Source organism: Castanea sativa, chromosome 1 (assembly GCF_040712315.1).
Source record: "Castanea sativa cultivar Marrone di Chiusa Pesio chromosome 1, ASM4071231v1".
Taxonomy (NCBI): domain Eukaryota; kingdom Viridiplantae; phylum Streptophyta; class Magnoliopsida; order Fagales; family Fagaceae; genus Castanea; species Castanea sativa.
This window is the reverse complement of record NC_134013.1, coordinates 21,813,403-21,834,799: the sequence shown is the minus strand read 5'-3', so window position 1 is coordinate 21,834,799 and position 21,397 is coordinate 21,813,403. Positions and strand designations below refer to the sequence as shown.

Sequence of the window (21,397 nt, the reverse complement as noted above, 5' to 3'; positions counted from 1 at the left end):
TATTATATTTTAATATTAATGACATTGAGGAGCAATCTCCAAGCAACTCCACTTTGAAAGGCGCATGTATAGTAAATGTGCTATTGATTATATTATTGTATATGTAAAGTGTGTATATATATATATATGTGTGTGTGTGTGTGTATTTTAAGTATATTCTCTATCTATATCCGTATTAATATTCATTAATATAAAATAAATTCTTTAAATTTTTGTTGACTTTTTTTAATGTTGACACTTAATTTTTAACACTTTTTATGTTTTCCTTTATTTATTTATATATATATATATATATATATATGTATATATGTATGTATGTATATTATTTAATTTAGTTTTTAAAGTTATTAAATTATATAGTTTAAAGTAATTAGAACTCCGTGGGAGAACCAAAGAGGAAGAACCATAGAATAAAACCGGCCCAAGGGGCAATACGTCCCAACTATATGCTAGGATAGGTCTGGATCAATATGGAGAAGATTTTCTAAGAAACCAAGAAGAGCAGTACGCCCGAAGAACTCGAGGGATAAGTACTTTTCGAGGGACCAGAGAATGACCATCAAGTCTACAATACCGGGAGTTGAGGAGGGAGGAAGAGATGTACAAGTAAAGAAATGAGAAAGTTTCCAAATAAAGTACCCATCACCTCTACATTCATTACACTGCACCTACTCAGCTGACCGTATTAAAGGCATAATGCAAGTGAAGATTAATGGCTGTCCAAGTGGAGGGTTGAGATGCACTCCAAGTAGCTATATAAGGAAAATAGACTCCTCCAAAAGGAGGGGGGGGGGGATAAGAATGAGAGAGAGAAATATAAAGTGTAATCAAGAACTTTGTAATTGAGAAGGTGATATCATAAGAGTTAAGGCCCCTCGGACCAACTCGAGAAAGAATTTATACCAATATCTTTGTCTTTTTCCACTACTTTCCCTCATGAAGCTTCTTCCTTGATTGCATATTCTTCTCTGAATCATCTAACATAACTAGTTAGGCTTGAAAGGTTGGCCTTAATAACCTACCTCTTCAAATTAATTGTATTGGGCTTTTACACAGCCACGTCCTCAATGAAGTTGTGTCAGTTTGTCAATTTTGCCCACCTACAAACTCATTTTCATAAAATAATTTAATGCTAAAAAAATAATAATTAAATTGAGTTTGCTCTTTTTAAAAGAATTTATAATTAAATTAGGGTTGTTCATTTCAAAAAAAAATCTCTAATTTTACTATTTATTTATTAATACTTATTTTTTATTGAATTTTCTCACTCATAGGCATCGTGTGAATTAGTAACTAGTATTTATACTAATAAACTTAGAGTTACCATAGAAGGAGGTCCTATAGTAGAAGACAATTAACACTTGTAATGAAGCCCATGAGTAATCTACAAATAATTTTAAGAGCCAAAATAAGTTTATAAGTTTGCAAGAATATAAATATATATAAATAACTTGATCATAAAATATACAAAAGAAGAAGATGACAATAAATAATTAAAATCACGATAAAGTCACTTTAAAAAAAAAAAATTCACGATAAGGCCTAGAGTACATTCAAGTTCTATTTTTCTTTTAAATAAGATAAAATTTTAACTTACAATATCCGCTCTATGATAATTATTCTTTATTTATAAGTTTAAGTAATCAATTGATTTTTAGTGTAGGTGATGATCATCAAATCTCAAATCTCTTATTCGACAACAACTTATTTTACTAATTGAGTTAACTAGAAAGTTTTAATGATTGAGCAAATGTAGTTTGTACTGTGTTTGTGTTGTTCAAGCAGCAGTATTAGTAGCAGTAGAGAAAAGGGGGCAGTGTGAGGTAGTGACAAACCGACCAAATATTAAGCCATGTTGTCGGGTGTGTCAAGAGTCAAGCGGCTAAAACAGGCACCATGTTTTTTGCCAAGACACCATTCGATCACGTCTGCAACTGCGACATTTGAACATGCATTAAAAGTATAGGGTAATAGTGCCTATAATTTTTTCTGTAATCACAAGCATACATAAACGTCACTATTTTCTTTTTATATATGAATAAATACATGAACCTCCCTTATAATGACAGGGCAACTTCCCTTTTGATAAAAGCTAATCACAAGCATACATAAACGTCGCTTGCTAGTTGCTATAGTTAGGAAACAACTATTTATTTATTCCCATAAAAAAAAAAACTATTTCTTTATTTTTATGGGTGCAATAATAAAAATTACTATTAAGTAGTTAAAACTACCATATTTATATACTGTTATATACATGCATCTATTTTACCGATTTTATTCTTTATTATATTTATTAAATAATCATTAAAATCAATTTGAATCTTGAAATAATATTCTTTAATCAAGTAGACGTACAAAACAATTATATTCCCCAAGAGTCTTGTATTTCAAATCTTCCATCCCCATCATAATTAACTATGAAAATAACTAGTACAAAAACCAGCAAAAATACATAAAAAGAAGTTTACATGAAAATCTTTACATCAATTCATCTGGCTAAAACTTGATAAACTCTAAATTCAATAATTTTGACATAAACTCATGAGGGTTTGGTATTATTTTAGTTACTAATATTACCAGTTACCAATGCTCGGCATTAATTATAACCAGATGCAGAATTTTTTTAAAATATAAGACTTTAATAAAGTTAAAAAAAAAATTAATAAAGTTAAAGTAAAAGGGTTACGAGATATTAGACTTTTTTTTTATAAAAAATTTGGCTTTGTTCCGCAGAAGAAATGCGTGATGCAAAAATAGTTATCAATATCAATTTTAAAAGAGTGGGATACATTACATGATATATATTTTTTGTTATAAATATCATTTATGGAATTTTTTTTTTGAGAAGGATCATTAATGGACTTTTACATTAATGTTAATTTAATCTTTTTTTAAACAATGTTAACTTAAACTTGACCTGAAAATTTTATCTCATAGATATTAAATTTGTAACAAATCAAGCCTTATGTTAGTAATCATTTTGTCAACCACCGCGCATCTTTGGTGCGGTGGTCACTCCATAAGTATAAATCCTTGTGAGATGTGGGAGGTAAGGGTCGTGGTTCAAGTATCCAAGAGGGAGCTTCACACACATATATACTTAGATTAGGTTAGAATAGAAATTCTATCTTGTATAAAAAAAATAAAAAAAATCCTTTTGTCAAAGTCAAATGATTATAATCACATACTGTGCACATGATTCAAATTGTTACTTATTCAAATCATAATTTTAAAAATTGAAGCATTAAAAAAACCGAAAATAAGAAATGTTCAAGGTTTTAAGGTCATATCAAGATTCATAGAGGCTAAACTGTGATGACAGGGGTGACTCTATGCATTTTAGGGCTTAATACAAAAATTGGAAAAAAAAAGAAAAGAAAAAGAAAAAAAAAGATAGAGATATTGGGGGAAAAAAAAAAGAGGTGTGTTTTTTTTTTTTTTTTTGGGTTTATATTTTGTTGATTTGTTATGTTTTGTTGAGAGAGAAAAGAGAAAGGGAGAGAAATTTTAGCTTGTAGGTCACAAATTCCTTTCTTGTTTTTTTTTTTTTTTTTTTTAACCCCCCACCCTCCCCGTTTTGCTATACTTTGGATATAATTTATTGGCCTCCTTCCCCTCTAAAATTTTTCCTCTTAAACATTTTTTTCCTTTGACCTTTTTTTTTTTTTTTTCTTTTTCTTTTTGGCTATGATTTTGGGTTGATCTATTCATTTTACAGAATTAATCTTTTTATTAATTTTATTTGGAAATCAAAAAAATTACTTAATTGGATAAGATTTGGGGGGCCAGGCGGTTGCCTAACTTGCCTAATATATATACATATTTTGAGAATCTACTTGCCTAAAATAAGAACATGTACTCCATGATGACTTAATAATTATGTAATATGAATATAAATAGAATGAGTGTATAAAAATTAACAATATTCACTAATTATTATTTTTTAAAATCTAAAGAGATTATAGTATAATGAGGTTAAAGATAAAATGATATTTTCATTAGCTATTATATGTTTTAAGCAGATTTTTTTTATCATTTAATTTATTTTAACAGATTTATTCAACATGAAAATATCTTTAAAAGTCCAATATGTTTATGCAAAATACATTTAATCTTTGGAAAATTATTAGGTATTCCCGGAGTACCATAAATGCGTACTTCCTCTTCTCACATGAATGGTGGGTCCTACCATGAATTTAATTAATGAGACCCACTATTTATGTAAGAGGAGTACCATAAATACGTGCAGTTTGATGCATTTGGGGGTCCTAAGGCGAAAATTGGTTATCTTGTTTCATATATAAAATTACTATTAATTAACATGAACTACGTAGAATTTTTTTTTAAAGTTTATAAACACAAAAAAATTGACAAAACTTTTTACATTTGTTAATTTGACAGATTGATAGTAGTGAGTAAAAGAGCGATGTCAGTGGTAAATATAGTTGAAAACTAGTAAAAGTTTGCTAACTTGACTATTGTGAAAAATGTTGTGAATTTTTTTGTGAATTGCTTTCTTTCTGTTCTTTTTTCTTTTAGAAGTGCTACATTCAGAATATTTTTCATGACAAATTTTAGGTGTTAAGTTGCTTCTTGTTTTCTAGTTGAACCTATAACTAAAATTATTTTTTTGCTCTCAATAACAACCTTAAACAATCTGCTATTAAGATTTTTTGTACAAATGTTGTGAAAATGATGTGGACATAACATTTTTTTCTCTTTTTTATTTGTTTTTCATTTGATAAGAAAATATTATTTTATTTATTGGTTAATATTTTTGGCTTAATTAATACTATTGGTTAAAATTTAGGAGCCTTTTTTTCACTTGGGACCTTAGGCGATTGCATCAATGGCTTATACCATTGAGCTGGCCCTGAATACGTACTCTCTCCTCTCACATGAATGGTGGATCCCATCATGAATTTAATTAATAAGACCTACCATTCATGTAAGAGGAGAGAATACACATTTATAGTACTCCGGAAGTACACAATAATTTTTCTTTATCTTTAAAGCAATTGAAATACTTTAACCATATTAATAGGCATGTAAAATAAAAATAAAAATAAAAAATCCAAAAATGCCCCATGTAAAATTATTACATTGCGTTATTTTCTTTTACAATTTACCATGGGTTGGAGAGATACCCGATGGTTCCACCATCTCTTGTGGTACTTGGGCTTTGGGCCTTTGAAGCCCCACCAACCTCCCTCCCCTTTTTGGTTTCTAGGTTTTAAAATCCAAAAGTGGCCAATTCCCAATTAACCCGATAAAAGCCATGATTTAAACCGAAATTTCAATGACCAAATTTACACTCATATTAACTAAAAAAGGGACAATAACCATTTCATTAAATAAGTTTTTTAAGCATTTATTTTACTCTCTTTCAAGGCATTGGATTTATATAGTTAATAGTTAATTGGCGTGAGAATATCATTTCTCCTTCATAGATTTAAAATGCCAAAGTATGGTTGTGTTTTTCTTGACTTTTAATGTACTTCCATTATGGTTAGCTTAGGTGAGACAGTTCTCAGTCTAACCATACGAATTGATTTGCTTACTAGACCGTATAACCTACGTGATAAGATAGAAATGCTTTAAAGCCAAGTTGGCTAACAAGATAAGATTTTTAATTTTACGCTAGTTTAATGATCTCATAAAAATCAATGACATGACACGACACATTAGAAGGTAAGAGGTGGGTGGAGAAAATTTAACTAAAACAAAAGGTGAAGAGAAGTGTGACTCTTGGCAAGTATTATCAAAAACAGTTTAAAGAAGAATTCAAGTTTTTAAATCATATATATATATATATATATATATATATATATATAAAAGTATAGGAAAATTTTCGCTTTAAATCCTATAGTTTAGGAGTAGTCTAAATCAAATACTATAGTTTCAAAATAAACAAATTAAACTCTAAATATTTTGAAAGGTAACAAATTGAATATTGGAGTCAAAATTGATGTAATATTGTTTAAGAAAATGTTAATGAGAGAGAGATATACGTTTGAATTTGGAGAGAGGGCATGTCTATGCCACTTGTCTCCAGACTCTCCACCGCCTACACAGGTAAGCTATGTTTTCACTCTCTCTCCTTTTCTTTTTTGATAAAATTATTTTTGTTGATTCCGCGGTTTAAAACGTAAAAACACAATAAATAAATAAAATTCAAAGTAAATTTAGCAAACTAACAACAAATTGTACGAGTTTTCACTTATTATTATCTTAATCACTCAAAAGAATAATATGTGGGTTCTATAGATTGAAACTCTACATCTAAAAAAAAAAGAATAATGCATATCATATGCAAATAAATCTATAATAATAATAGGATATATATCATCGGTATATAACTTGGCTGAGGCATGAATATTTCGCTCTCATGATACAATAGCCTAGCTATATATACTGTAAGCTTCATATATAAGTTTGCATTGCACAATAGAAAATATTATCCACTAAAAGTAGAACGTTTATATGTAACACATTCTAGCTACCATATCACATATCTCACATAATTTCTGTATATATCTCCTTCAGTCAGAGTACCATACTTTATATAGAACTTGAATACAAGCAAGTTAATTATAAATAAAGAAACATTATTAAATTAAAAAATAAATAATAAATAAATTCCCCCTCAAAATTTGAATTTTCCTATTGTTTATTTTAATTAAAAGGAAAAAAGAAAATGAAAAACTTTATTTGCTTTTTTTTTCCCCATTGATGTTGGATTATAAATTCTAAAACATTATTCTCATGTGTGTCTCCTATGTCAGGTGCTCTAAAGAAGCACATGAAACCCAGAGGGTGAATGGGTATGAGGAGGCACAGAGGAAGCAATGGTGCAATGAGAGCTGACAAATGCATGTTTTTAGTCTTTATTCTCCGAAACATTTTCTAGCATTTGCACGTGCGGTGAGGGTCCTAACTCAATCCTCATTGGCTATCAACACGTGACCTGTTTACAGGTTGTGGCCCTTGTGGACCATAAAATCAATCAAAGGGCATGCATCGCAGCCATGAACCCTTAATTTGGGGCCTGCCTTATAAATCTTACCCATTTTATGTACTTTATTGATTCATTCTTCATCCATGGCCAATCCCACCCAAGCTTATCATGCTCTTTTTTTTTAGTCATAACATTGTTTTTCATGGCATTTATTTCAACCATTTTTTTTTTCTATTTGGAGACATTAGCACCATTTTTTTTTTAATATGAGATAGGAATTGAAAGCTCAATAGTAAAACTACTATAACTTATTTAGACCCCCAATTTTAAATATAGCTTGATTAATTTATACTTAACACACTTAATGCAAAACATACGTGATTAACAAATTAATCAATTGAAACATTCAACAATTGCATGGATGAGCCAACAAGTGCAATGCTAAAATGGAAAGGTCAGTTGGTAAAAGAATAGTAAACTCAAGATAACATCAAGACGTGTTATCGAAGAGGAAACCAAAGAACTCAACGAAAAACCTCTCTGCAGCCCTCCAAGCCGAAATGATCCACTGGTAAATAAGTTGGAGTACAAGGATACCAAAAAAACCCTATAAGCCTAATCCATCTAAAGTACTTGAGTCATCCAACAAACTTCTTGAAATCTTGTATTCACTAACTTCTCAAATCGCACAATACTGCCCGATTGCACCGCCAAGCCTCATTAGCTTATTTTGGCAAATACCCAATACTTTCCAAACTCCAAAAAACTTTATACCCTTTGAATAGGTGGTGTTGTGTTTGAATACAAATCTCCTCTCAAGATACAATGACAGAAGAGGGGGAGGAGAAAAGACTACAATGATTTCTCTATTGAGGATGAATAACTCTCTTTAAAATGGTGGATGTGTTGTAGAAACCTCTCTCTAGGGTTTTCTTCTAAATGCCTTACAATTTTGTGGGTAATAAGGGTATATATAATATGACTGAAGGGTATAAGAGTCACTCTTAAAATCACAACTGTCAGGTCATCTCACGGGTCATCTTGCGGGTTGCTTAAGTCGTGAGATACTCGCAAGATGCACTAACTCTTAAACTTCCCATGTGTTTCTCACATGGCCTTTTGCAGGTGCTGAATCTTGAGCCAAGTTGTGAGATCAACTGTCTTAAGCAATCTTCACCAACTCAATACTAAATTCATTACAATTAAATATCACAAAATATAAGGAAATAAATTAATACAATTACATCACTTATGGCGTGTTTGGATACCGCTTATTTTGCTGAAAACTGAAAATTGAAAACTAAAATCATTATAGCAAAATAATTTTTAAATGTATGAATAGTGTTGTAAGACCCATTTTTAATGAAAGTTTGTGTGAAAAAGAGGTTTGTGGGTCCTATGAACAGTGCACCGAACCCACTGAAAAAGCATTCTAGCCACAGAACGTGCTTAAAAAAAAAAAAGAAAAAAAAAAGGAAAACGTAGACGTAAACGTCTGCCTTTTCATCCGTATCCAAACCCAGCTTTATTGTCATAGAATAAAACCAACATAAGAGTTATGTGAAAAACCATAACTTAACAGAAATCATACTCTAGTTTAATCTAAGTGTATATATGTGTGAAACTTCTTTCTAGAGACTTGAATCCTGACCCTTGCTTCCCACCCCACAATAACTTATAGAATAACTATCATGTCAAGGGTGGGAAGTGGTAACACTACAACCATTTGTAACAGCTCGTCTACAAGTTCTACCATTTTAATAGAGGATAATTTATGTACGTTTTTAATCTTGTCAATTAAATTCCCAAATTTATGAAATCATTTGCATTTTTCCATCATCTGTTATTCATTTCAATTTTTCTGAATGCTAATAGAGTATTGATAAAAGTAGAGAACTATTGATTAACTTGGCGTTTCACCTAGGCCCTGGGACTTGTTCATAAATTAATTTGGCATCCATTGAATAAATGTGTAGAGTGAGAAAGTGATTTTGCCAAAAAACCAAAATTGATTACCTAGGTGAAACACATGATTTTAACATTACTTTTACCGTTTTCTCCGCTCCATTATTGCCCAAATGAATACTGGAGATGTAAAGAGAATTTAAATAACAAAAAAAAAAGTCCTGATAAGTTTGGGGTTTTGAATTGACAAAAAGAAAAATTCAAACCTAATATGATGCAGAGTATAAACGCTGGACCTTTTTATGTAATTTCTCCAACGATTTATGATTTTAAACAAAATTACGCATGCAATTCAATCTGTAATCTACGATATGATTATGAAGGTATGTAGAAAAGACGTATTTACACCCCACAAGCGCTAGGTATGAAAGCAAGCAATGGAACCCACCACCAAGTATGAAAGCAACACTTTTGAAAATTGAAATAGCTAGGCAAATGTAAAACAAGATTCTTTTTAATTTATTAGGGATTTTTGGTGCAAAATGTGGCCAAATATCTTAGAGAATGGCAAGGATTTTCTCATCTAATTTTTAAATTGTATGTTAATTCTATCATTATCTTTAATTATCAAATCTTTATCAAGCAAAACAAAGGGAATCAAAAGTTAGGCCAACCCAAGACAATGATATTAAATTGATATCCATGACTTGTTAATTTCCTGCCATCCTATTCACTGAAAAATTCTAAATCATCTATCTAGTTAATCGATGACGAAAGAGAAGTGAGAATCCTCACAATTGGCCAACTATAACCTCTTGGTTTTTTTTTTTTAGTTTGGATAATCATTGGATATAGGACTTGAACACTGGAAGGTATATTTTGTTCTTAAAAAACATATATTAAAATATAGTATATAGGATAGAAATAAAAAAAAATAAAAAACAAAAAACATATGATAATCTTACGGATTTTTTTTTTGAGAACATAATCTTACGGATTTAAATAAAGGAAATTCGGAAAAGAAAAAAAAACTGCATATATTATATTCTTTCTAAAAAAAAAAAACTACATATATTATATTAGATTATTTATTTTATCATATTTAAATTTAGTAGCATATTTATGTTATCTATTAGTATATACTAGTTTGTAACCTCATGCATATGCATGGATATGCTTAAAAATATACAATAAGATGCATAATATAATTTAAATATTATTGATAGTCATTTTTATATTTTGTTAACTCTTTAAAAAAATTTGTAAGGATATTATTAAATATAAAATGTAAATTTTCTATTTATTTTATTATTATTGTGAATCGCTTTTATTTTTTTATTTTAGGATTCATTTATTCTAGACTCTTTGGTTTTTGTATTTAATAACTCACTGGAATAAATATTTATGATATGGTCCTACATTTGACTCTAAAAGTAAAAAATAAAACTCTATTTATGACACATGACGCAAAATTTGAATTCTAATTTGAGTTTCTCTCAGTTTCACCTATTATTATTATTAATTATTATATATATATATAGATTTAAATATATATATATATATATATATATATATAGATATAGATTTGTGAGATATTTTAAGAATAAACTACTTTAGAATACTAATTAGGAAAATAATATATTGATTATATATTAATTTAATTTTTGTTATACTTTATAGAAAATCAGTAAACAAATTACATAATATAAATTTCCTTGTATCATTATAAATTTAATTTTTTTTTTAATTTAGACACTAAGATCTAATCATCCAATTTAAAAAAAAAAATTAATAGATTACCAGATGGATTACATTATTAATAATTTTGATAATTGTGTTGTCAATTATAATAATACAATTTGGCACAATATATAACTTTACAATAGTATTCAAGTTCAATCAAACTATAATATACACAATATTTGTGTATGTATAATGCAAAAAAAAAAAAAAAACCCCCTCATGCGGAAAAAGTGAGTCTATTTTTAAAGTATTTAAATATTAGAATGTTTATAGATACAACAAATTTGATATTTGAAAATGTGATAGATTGTTAGTGGTAAATAATAAAAATGATGTCAGTAATGGGCCCAAATAAATGTATACATCTATAATTATAATAGACATTGATGGAAAGCTCTAACATTCAAAAAATCAAGAGTGGATAAAAGAACCTTTATCACTCAAGTGTTACTAGCATATCTCTCTCAAAAAGAAAGAAGTGTTACTAGCATATCTGTCACCAAAATAAATGAGCAAACAAGAAAATACAGCATACTTTAATGAGCGGAAGAAGCTATGGGCATGGTGATGTGCCGCGTCTTTTTGGGCTTTGGTAACCGCCCCATTCAGGTCATATATATATATATATATATATATATATATATATATATATGAGAAATGATATGTCTCTATATATACGAGAGAGAGAGAGAGAGAGAGAGAGAGAGAGAGAGAGAGAGAGAGAGAGAGAGAGAGAGAGAGAGAGAGAGAGAGAGAGAGAGAGAGAGAGAGAGAGAGAGAGATAATGTAACGGATTTTCATGAGCCAAACCAATAAGTGAGAATTAAAAATTCAAGCATATTACATTAAAGGCTGCCTAGAATATATATATACAAAATAAAAATTTTACTCTAACTTAATCTAATGTGGCGTTTGGTACGGGGTAACGTTTTAAGATTCTTAAGAATGTTTAAAAATTCCCATATTTGGTTGCAAATCACGTTAATGAATTAGATGCTAGGGGAATCTGGATTCTCCCCTTAAACCCTTCTCAGTAAGAATGTGGATTCCCTTTAAAACAGGTGGGAATCCAGATTCCCAAGTTTAAAGGAAATTGTATTTTTTATAAATTGACAATTTTAACTATTTTTCTTTATCATTTAAGCAATTAAGATAAAATATAAAACAAATCATCAATATATTTTCCCTTGTCTTTATCTTTTCCCGCCAAAATAATATAAACAGGATAGACAACTCTGTTGATATATTCTTTAACAAAGTTTTATTTAGGTTTTACGTGTGGAAAAAAAAAAAGTTTGAAGGAGACTTTCCATTATTATCAGGTATTCACTTTTGTTGTTGTGTGTGTTGCTCAACAAATTATTAATGGATTTACTTTCATGGAAATTTGTTAATGTATCTATTTGTATCTTAGATCTTGGTTTTGTTTAGTTGCTAGAAATATAGATCTGGATTGGTGGCTTCTTTTGTTTTTTTGTTTTTTTAGATTAATGTGGCTTCATCTGGTTTTTTTTTTTTTTTAGATTAATGGATTTGTTTCTAGATTCATATGTTACATAGGGTGAGTAACTAACCAGTCCTAAACACGGTATATGTTATTTTTTTTCAGCCTTGATTCATTGGTTTGATATTATCATGAGAATATATAATGGAGGAAACTTATTTTACACTTTTTGCACTGGTCATTTACGAGCAATAGCTAATCTAAAATTAAAAACAATATATTTTTTTATCTAATAAGAATTTATTAGTAAGTATCCCAAGCAGTTTTCTTCCATTATATTAGTTACATAGCTATATGTCACACTGGAAGCTAGTCTAGTAGCAGTTGTTTCAATAATTTGTAATTTTCTTAAATGTCAAGTTTTTATTTCTTGTGTATGATTGTAGTGATTGCTCAACCACCAAGGAATCATAAAAAGAAAATTTTAGTTGTATTGCTACACCAATTAGATTTACTACGTCAAATGTGGATATGTTAGTGCATATGTGTGCAATAGTAATTCTTTCTAGGAATAGAAGAGTTGGAAGAATTGGAGGTTGGGGTGACCAAATATTAGAGAGAACAAATGTGAGAGTTGTGAATATGAATCAAATGGTATGGATGGATGATACAACATCCATAAACAATGTACGAATGGATAGGAGAGCATTTAGAAAACTTAGTGACATGCTGCACATACAAGGGGGTTTGAGGCCATCTAAGAATATGGAAATGGATGAGATGGTAGCGTCTTTTCTACATGCACTTGCACATCATGCAAAAAATAGAGTTGTAGCACGACAATTAGCTCATTCGGGTGAGAGTGTAAGTAGAAACTTCAATGTTGTATTGCATGCTGTCCTTCATCTTTATAGCATCATTTTTAAGAAACCAGAGCCTATACCTGAGAAATGTACTAATAAAAGATGAAAATGGTTTAAGGTACATTACTATTTAGATTAGAATGTGTCTATGTATTTCTTATTATTGATTTAAATTTAATGAATAAGTCTTATAATAGAATTGTCTAGGTGTGCTAGATGGAACCTATATTCCAGTCAATGTGTCAATTGAAGAAAGGCCTAGATATTGAACCAGGAAAAATGAAATAGCCACCAATGTGCTAGGAGTGTGTTCGCACGATATGCAATTTATCTATCTATTGCCTGGTTGGGAGGGTTTAGCTGTAGATTCTAGAGTTTTAGGAGATGCAATTTATAGGAGAAATGGATTGAAAGTCCCTCAAGGTAAATAAATACTTATTAATCACTACTTTTTTTTTTTGGACACGTCTATTTAAATTCTTATAGTTTAAAAATAGTATTAGGTTACTACTACTTGTGTGATGCTGGTTACACCAACGGTGAGGGATTTCTTGCACCTTATAAAGCACAAAGATATCACCTAAATGATTGGAGGCAAGGTCACCAACCTACTTCTCCTAAAGAGTTTTTTAATATGAAACACTCTTCAGCTAGGAATATCATTGAGAGAGCCTTTGGCCTACTAAAAGGAAGATGGGCAATACTTAGGAGTAGATCATTTTATCCAATCAAGACCCAATGTTGGATCATTTCAGCTTGTGCACTACTCCACAACTATATAAGAAGAGAGATGGCACTTGACCCTCAAGAGAACTCTCCCTTGTTTGACAACTCCGGTGCTCAAGAGTTGGATGGTGAGCATATAAGGTATGTGGAGACATCTGATGCATGGAGTGATTGGAGAGATAAGTTGGTTGAAGAAATGTATGAACAATGGAGAGCCTTTAGGCATTGAATTGAAGATGATGTTTACTTGGTATCTTTTCATTCTATTAGATAGTTAGGTGCTACTCAATTTGACATTATAGTTACGTAATTTGTAATTTTCTTATTTACAATTTATGTTCAATTTGAAATATGGCTTTTATTCCCTATAACCAACAAGCACTTATACTTATGAAGTGATCATCGCACCAATGAAATGACTATCGCACCAAGGGTGTACGGTGGTAAGACTGCCTCTAATTAAACAAATAAACAATAATAAAATCTATACTATTAATTATAAAGTGCATTCAAATAGCTCAATATTAACAATAGGTGGTAATTTTTATCCACTATTGGTTCTAACAAATGCTCACTAAAATACACTCTTAACTAATTCATGTTTTATTAAATACATAATACAATGACTATTCTAGCCCACACATAAAAAAAAAAAAAAAATAAAAAACACGTTGTAACTAATTTTCATGCCTTAAAAAAATTTTTGCCTGAATAATTTTTATGCCTCTTTGTTAGACACATTCAAGCAAACTTTTTAATAATGTACAATTAAGAAATATTATTAGGTAATCTAGAAGGAATATGTCTCAAATTTATGATGCATCCCCCTTAATTTAATTAGTGAGATTCATGTTGGACATGAAAGGAGGGACAATCCCAGATTATCTAATATTAATTACTTCACCATTCAACAACCAAACGAAGTCTATGCCATGTGGCAATTCTTAGACCTATGGCAGCGTCATATTAGGTCCGGTGTACATATACTTTGGACCAAACAAAGATTATTAAATACTTCGAGAGTAGCATGATGTGAAGTCCTCTTTCCTCACGTACATGACATTTCAATATACTTGGTGGCATTTCAATAAACTTTGGTAGTACGTATGAATTACTCGAAATACAACAGCTACAGAGAAAGAGAGGAGAAACACATCGGTTCGAGAAAGAGAACAGCAGTGGTCGCTTGCTGCGGGGGCAATGGGGCTACTCACTATAATCCGAAAAATCAAAAGGAAAGAGAAAGAAATGCGTGTACTCATGGTGTATGTATAATGCATTGTATAGTGTATACCCTCCAAAATCTCATATTTATATGAATATGTAATTTGCTAAAAGTGTTATAATACTTACCCTTGCTTTGCAGCGGGCTTGATAATTCAGGGAAGACTACCATTGTCTTGAAGATCAATGGGGAAGACACCAGCGTTATCAGTCCCACACTCGGTTTCAACATCAAGACCATCACATACAAAAAGTAATTCAACTTTAACAATTTGATTACATTTTTTGTCTGTGTGTCTTTTGGTTGATATTGTTGCAAATATATGATGATTTAGTATATTGGGCAATGGGCAATTTATCATACAGGTAATGGAGGTATCATTAAAATTATTGCCATTTGGTATTGCTTAAAAATCTCAGCAAAATACATGGAAATGATATTTAATACGGTTTTATACTTTGTTTTCTTTTTTATATCTTAATTGGGTATGTCTAAGTATCTTGAAAAAGCTATCATCAAGTTCTTGAATTGAATCTTTTCACAGCTGTTCTTGGACTTCATTGCATATTGCTTCATTCTTTTGAGTTGATCAAAATTTGCTTCAATATGTAGAATAATAAAATTTCAGTTAATATGTCTTTTGGCAGGTATACTCTAAATATATGGGATGTTGGGGGCCAAAAAACTATAAGATCTTACTGGAGAAACTACTTTGAGCAAACTGATGGTTTGGTATGGGTGGTTGACAGTTCGGATCTTAGACGGTTAGATGACTGCAAAATGGAACTGGATAATCTTTTGAAGGAAGAGGTATGTATCCCATATCAAATTTTCCATTCACATGCTTAAAAAGTGAGTCATTTGGAGTGGTAGTTTATCCATCCTGCTTACTTTTGTTCTTTTGGTTTGCTTCACAGTGGAATGTTTGTCCATTCATCTACATTAGATAGAATCATAGAATAGAAGCTCTCTGTCTGTGGTTTACTTGAGATGCCTCTCAATTTGAGAGACTCAACTACTAGAATGAGTTATTTAATTTGTTATATGGAACTCAAATTTTTTTTCCTAAGATCTCTTTTGTTTGGTTTATTGACCATGAACCAACTATTAACGATAAGATGCATACCTTAAGTGTCTATACTAGAGGCAATGCTTAAATCCTTTTCTGTAATTTGTCTTTTTACTGAATAAACCGATGATTTGTAGTACACTCGAAAACAATTGTTTCTAATTGTTTTGCTAGTTTTGGAATGCTGAAATTAAAATTTGCAAGATAAAAAATTTCAGGAATGGTATTGCAAGAAATACAAAAAGGGGTTCTCTTGGAATTCTGGTCTTTTTTCTTTTTTGAACTTTTTGAAAAATTATAACTTGTTTGTTCACTTGACAGAGGCTTTCAGGAGCATCTTTACTCATACTGGCAAATAAGCAGGACATAAAAGGTGCCCTTACCCCAGAGGAGATTGCAAAAGTAAGGCTGCTGGCTGATAATTTCTTCTTGTTTATGTAGTTAAATATGGCCTTTGTTAGAATGCAGATTAAATATTGTAGACTTGACATTTGATTTCTCATTGACTCAAGGTACATTTGTTTGTCATATTAAAGCCTCGGATTTGTTTTTTAGAACTGTAGATTACTAGATTGTCTTCTGCTTATGCACAAATTTCTGTTGAAACTGGTTCTGTCATATGAGTTCTTTTTCTTTCTTTTCAAAAAATGGCAGACTTTGCATTTACTAGATTCTTTACTCTTTCAGTGTGAAGTGTGAAACCAAGTTTGGAATCTGAGTATGAGCTTCGTGTATAAACACATTTATGCTGGATATCTTTGTGTTGTTGATGAGTTCAACTCTGTATGTGGTTGTCAAATATAGATGTCTACATGTGGTGCATTTGTACTATGTAATGCGAATGCCTTTTATGATTGTTCTTTCAATAGAAGAATGATGTTTGTAGTAATGAGTTTATGGATCAAATCAATCCATTTTATTCTAGGCATTGTTATTGTATGTTTAAAATAATAGATATTTATACAGGTACTTTGATTAGTGTTTATATATTTGTACATTAACTTCTAAAATTCTGAAAGGGTTATTATCACTTCTACAGGTACTGAACTTGGAAGCCATGGACAAAACCCGGCATTGGCAAATTGTTGGTTGTAGTGCATATACTGGTGAGGGGCTGCTTGAAGGATTTGATTGGTTGGTCCAGGATGTAGCCTCTCGAATCTATGTGCTTGATTAATGCCTACCTGGGGGTCATTTTTTGTTCTTTGACAATACCAAAGCATTTATGGAAGCTAAAATGGAATTTTTCCTGGGCTCTTAAGCATATTTTCTATTCAATGAGAGAAGGTATCTTTGTTTGATGGACTCGTTACCTGGGATAGTCATCCTTTTACTACTACTACTTCTTCTTTTCCTCTTTTATTTATTTTTTTTTTTTATTTTTTTTTATTTTTTATTATTATTATTTTTTTAATTGACCCGAGTCATCATTCAATGCATAAGACAAATTTCTAATGTGACCATGGCATTTGAAACAAACGGCAATTCTTCAGATAGACATTATACAGTTTATACTGCCATTCTACAAACACGCATATGATTTTTATTTTTATTTTTTTGGGGTGGGGGGGATTTTCCAGATTCCAATTCATAATAACAAGCATGCATTTTCCAATGCTTTGCCTTTTTAACATCAGAATATTGTAGTCATATGGCAGAGCACCAGACTTTTAACACTCAGGGCTCAGCTTATCAGATTATATCATTGAAGTAGGAAAGTGGAAATGAGTTTACTAACTACTCGTAAGAAGTGAAAACATCTATAGATTAGTCATAATATCATTTATGATATTTAACAACTCAATTAATGGTTAGCTGATGCCCTGGTTTTAACTTCCCTCAGTTTTGATAAACTCCTAAATGTGTTCCCCATTTCTACATGGAACAAGCTGGGAGACGGTGGCTCACGGATTGGCCATTCTTGCTTGTCAGTGATGGGTCTCTATGCTCTCCTAATTGACAATAGGATCTAGAATTAGTTTGAAAACTCTGCCCACGAAATTACACGGAGATGTTTAGTATCTTATTACAGTAAAAACAGTAATAATAAGGCCTTAAATTAAGCAAAAACTCCAAGCTGATTCAGATAAAATTGGATCAAATATTACAAAGCTTTTAAACTAGTTCAAAAAGCACTGTGCTGTGCTGCATGAATTCTTTGATTTGAAGTCAGATGCCAAACCCATCTTTGCAGGATGAGGCAATAGTATGTCCAGACATGGCTTGATATAAAACATTCTCCAACACTACTCATCCTCTTTGCAATCATTTTGATTTCTTTCCTTGCTTCTTCTTAATAACTTCATCAACGTACATAATGCCCTTGCCTTTGTACACTTCAGGCGGCTTACAACTACGAACAGCAGCAGCAAACTGGTGCACTCTATGCTTGTCGATTCCAGTGCAACAAATTACATTATTTTTGAAGCAGAACACACGCACAGCTGGAGGAACAGTCAGTTCAACCTCATGGCTGTATCCCAATTTGAGAAATAAGAGACGTCCTTCAGCTTCAGCTCTTGCTTTGTACCCAACACCCACAATCTTAAGAAAGCGAAAAAATTTGGCTTCCATTAAGCTTAAAGTGAAATGATCACCTGAATTCTGAGAGATAAACAAGTGTCAATAGGGAAATTTTTTTTAATAAAAATACATTAGCCAAAGAAACCACAAATTACAACCTAAGAAACAATATTTATATTTTTGATTAAAAAAAAAAAATCTCTGTTAAGAAAATTAAAATTTGGAATCTTGATGGCACATATATCTTCTTTCTAACTAAAAGAGGAATCAATTAGTAAAACAGCAAGTGCATGCAAGCTGTTAAAAATCTATAATTTTGTTTTATCTCTAACTCATCTCAGTAATAAGATCAGTGAGCATAATTTCATTTCAAAATTTAGTAACTAAAAACTGATTTGGAATTTCTATCATCATTCAAAATATATGTATGAAAGCAAATAGAGGTTATGGTTTCGATCCTTCCTTCAAGGTCTTTGACTTCCATTTATTAACACAGTATTGTCTGTTTTACTGCTAAAATTATAGAATTCATTCACCTGCTGAGAAAATTTCTCACACATCATAAAAACATTGGAAGTTTATCAACATTGATTTCATCTATCTTTTAATGGTATCTTAGCATTCAATTATTTAATCTTCAATGGAACCATATATTTTCATTTCCTTTGCCATGTTTTATTGGCAATCAAACATTACATAAACATTTAATGCCATGATGCATTTAACTCAGCCACAGTCCAAAATCAAAGTCTACTTGAGGAATTTAGAGTGTGAGCTTGTGCATAATTCATTCAGCCGTCATGGCCACTATGGCGCTTACACACACCTTAGTTCCAAACCCATACTCAAAACCCCAACATAATTTGCACAACAACAACAACCACCTTTGAAGTTAACAATTCCAAGCCCAAAATTATTAAAAAGTAATCATCAAATACATCCCCAACATAAATAGCAACAAAATTTGAAACTTCAAGCCATTTGCATTGGGTTTCGGCCTCATCCACATCCAAGAGTTTATCCCAAAAAAAAAAATGCAACAACAACTTTCCAACAATCCACACCATTAGAACCAAAACCCCCTTAATCCATAAATTGCATTATCAACTTTGATTCTATCAGATTATTCCTTACCCATCAATGTATAAACATAAGAATTTCCATAGAGAAACTTAAGATATTATTTTGATTTTTATATCACTTTAAAATTTTGGGAAATTTATGTAATGTGTACAACATTCTTTTTAAAAAAATTGTATTATGTTTCTTTTACAAATTTTTTTCATAACAACATAGTTGATTACCAAATTAGCCTAGTCATGAGTTAAAAAGTAGATGACAAATACCCTAGCTACTCGTTCGGATCAAATGACAATGATCTCATAGGATAGGCAATTGGAAAGTAGAGGAAAAAAGTAGGGATGGCCACAATCTAATCTAAGGGTCTATGAAATCTAAAGTTTAGAGTTTGGAGAACTTAAAAGCAGTTACAGCTCTAAAAACAATTGGAAAGTCGCTGAATAATTTATCCAACATAAACTGATCCAGATCAAATGGCAATATATAAACAGGTTACAGCTCTAAAAATTAGTAAATTACAATGTATTAAAGAATCTGGTGTACATTAAGTTTGAAAATTTTAACTAACAAAAGATCCAATTAACATAACCATTTTAGACAACATGCTTACACAAATGAGATACTGCAGTAACTTTGGTAGGAATTGACATGGTTTCATTCATGATTAAAAAATTGGGAGGGGGTTTGAAAAGAAAACCCCCATGTTTAATAGTCTCACATATGCACATATGTGAATACTCAACATGCATGGCATGTGCAACCAGGTTATTACAACTTAAGATATAGAAGCTTGTGTAACCATTTTTAGAGCAGGAGTTAACCCATAAATATGTAGTACATTAATGACCAGGTTTTACTAACATAGTTCGAATAGCAGAACCAGAATGTTCCCAATCTAGTAATATTGTGTCCTGAAAAATTCTAAGAGAACTTTTCACAAACACCTTTCATACTCTTTTCACACTGAACCCACATCAAACTACAAGCACAAACCACAAAAGCGCTTCAAAGACCCACTTCCAAAAAAGGTTTGCAAATCCATATATAAGCATATCAAGCACTATATACAAGAAAATTTCCAGTTTTTACTCAGTTTCTCGGCAACCAAAAAACAGGGTCAAATCAAGAAAAACTAAGAGAGAGAGAGAGAGAGAGAGAGAGAGAGAGAGAGAGATTTCTGACCTATGGCAGAGGACTACGTAGACCACGAGAGCTTCGGGAACACGAGCTTTCGATTAGGCAGCTTGAGAATGATGGCTATGGCAGCTGAGGCCTGAGAGAGAGAAGCTGAACTAGGAAACTCTTTTGAGATTTTATTTTTTATTTTTAAAATAACTGTTTATTTATATGGGTCGGGTTGGATGATACCCGTTGACAAATGGGCTTTTGACATGAGCCACCACCCAGTAAAGCTAGGATATCACAAATTAATGTATTACCGATTTACAAAAATGTAATTCAAATATTTATTTATTATTCCTATTAAATACTCATAATTATATTCTTGTCATATTAATTTTGAAAGTTTTTTATTAAAAAAAAAACCGTAAGTTAATTATAGTAAAATTTGAAATACTTCAAACATTTTTTTGGAGCAAATGATTGTTGCTATCTCTTCCATTAAGGCCCAGTTCTGTCTAGCACATGAGAATTGGGGCTTAAAAGCCTTAAATAGGTAGGCTAAATAGTTGGAACAGTAGAGAATTTTGTAATAGAATTCTATTAGAAGTTCGTACTTATGAACTCCGTAGGAATTAGCAGCGAACTCACTGTCCAACAGAATTTCAAACTTGAAGTTTGTATCTTCTTTGCCTTTTGCCTAGCAATTCGTAGGAATGAAACATGCTACAACTGTATT

General features: G+C 31.0%; 2 protein-coding genes across 2 annotated transcripts; one reads left to right on the top strand and one right to left on the bottom strand.

Moving 5' to 3' along the window:
• Positions 1–14,746: 14,746 nt before the first annotated feature.
• On the top strand, positions 14,747–17,284 carry LOC142622918 (ADP-ribosylation factor-like protein 2). Its single transcript, XM_075796479.1, has 5 exons — positions 14,747–14,907; positions 15,009–15,119; positions 15,515–15,677; positions 16,258–16,338; positions 16,976–17,284. The coding sequence occupies exons 1-5, from the start codon at positions 14,843–14,845 to the stop codon at positions 17,111–17,113; spliced, it is 558 nt and encodes a 185-aa protein (XP_075652594.1). The 5' UTR covers positions 14,747–14,842; the 3' UTR covers positions 17,114–17,284.
• A 608-nt stretch (positions 17,285–17,892) lies between these two features.
• LOC142632267 (large ribosomal subunit protein uL6m-like) lies at positions 17,893–20,858 on the bottom strand. The gene is made up of 2 exons (XM_075806728.1): positions 20,722–20,858; positions 17,893–18,540 (listed from the first exon to the last, which is right to left on the bottom strand). The coding sequence occupies exon 2, from the start codon at positions 18,508–18,510 to the stop codon at positions 18,202–18,204; it is 309 nt and encodes a 102-aa protein (XP_075662843.1). The 5' UTR covers positions 18,511–18,540; positions 20,722–20,858; the 3' UTR covers positions 17,893–18,201.
• Between the last annotated feature and the right edge of the window lie 539 nt (positions 20,859–21,397).

What these genes read in the sequence shown, in the direction of transcription:
- LOC142622918 (XM_075796479.1), top strand. Translation starts at nt 14,843, where the DNA reads ATGGGGCTACTCACTATAATCCGAAAAATCAAAAGGAAAGAGAAAGAA. An exon ending in GAAATGCGTGTACTCATGGT is followed by an intron (nt 14,908 to 15,008) that starts GTATGTATAATG and finishes CTTGCTTTGCAG; the next exon opens with CGGGCTTGATAATTCAGGGA. An exon ending in ATAATCTTTTGAAGGAAGAG is followed by an intron (nt 15,678 to 16,257) that starts GTATGTATCCCA and finishes TTCACTTGACAG; the next exon opens with AGGCTTTCAGGAGCATCTTT.
- LOC142632267 (XM_075806728.1), bottom strand. Translation starts at nt 18,510, where the DNA reads ATGGAAGCCAAATTTTTTCGCTTTCTTAAGATTGTGGGTGTTGGGTAC.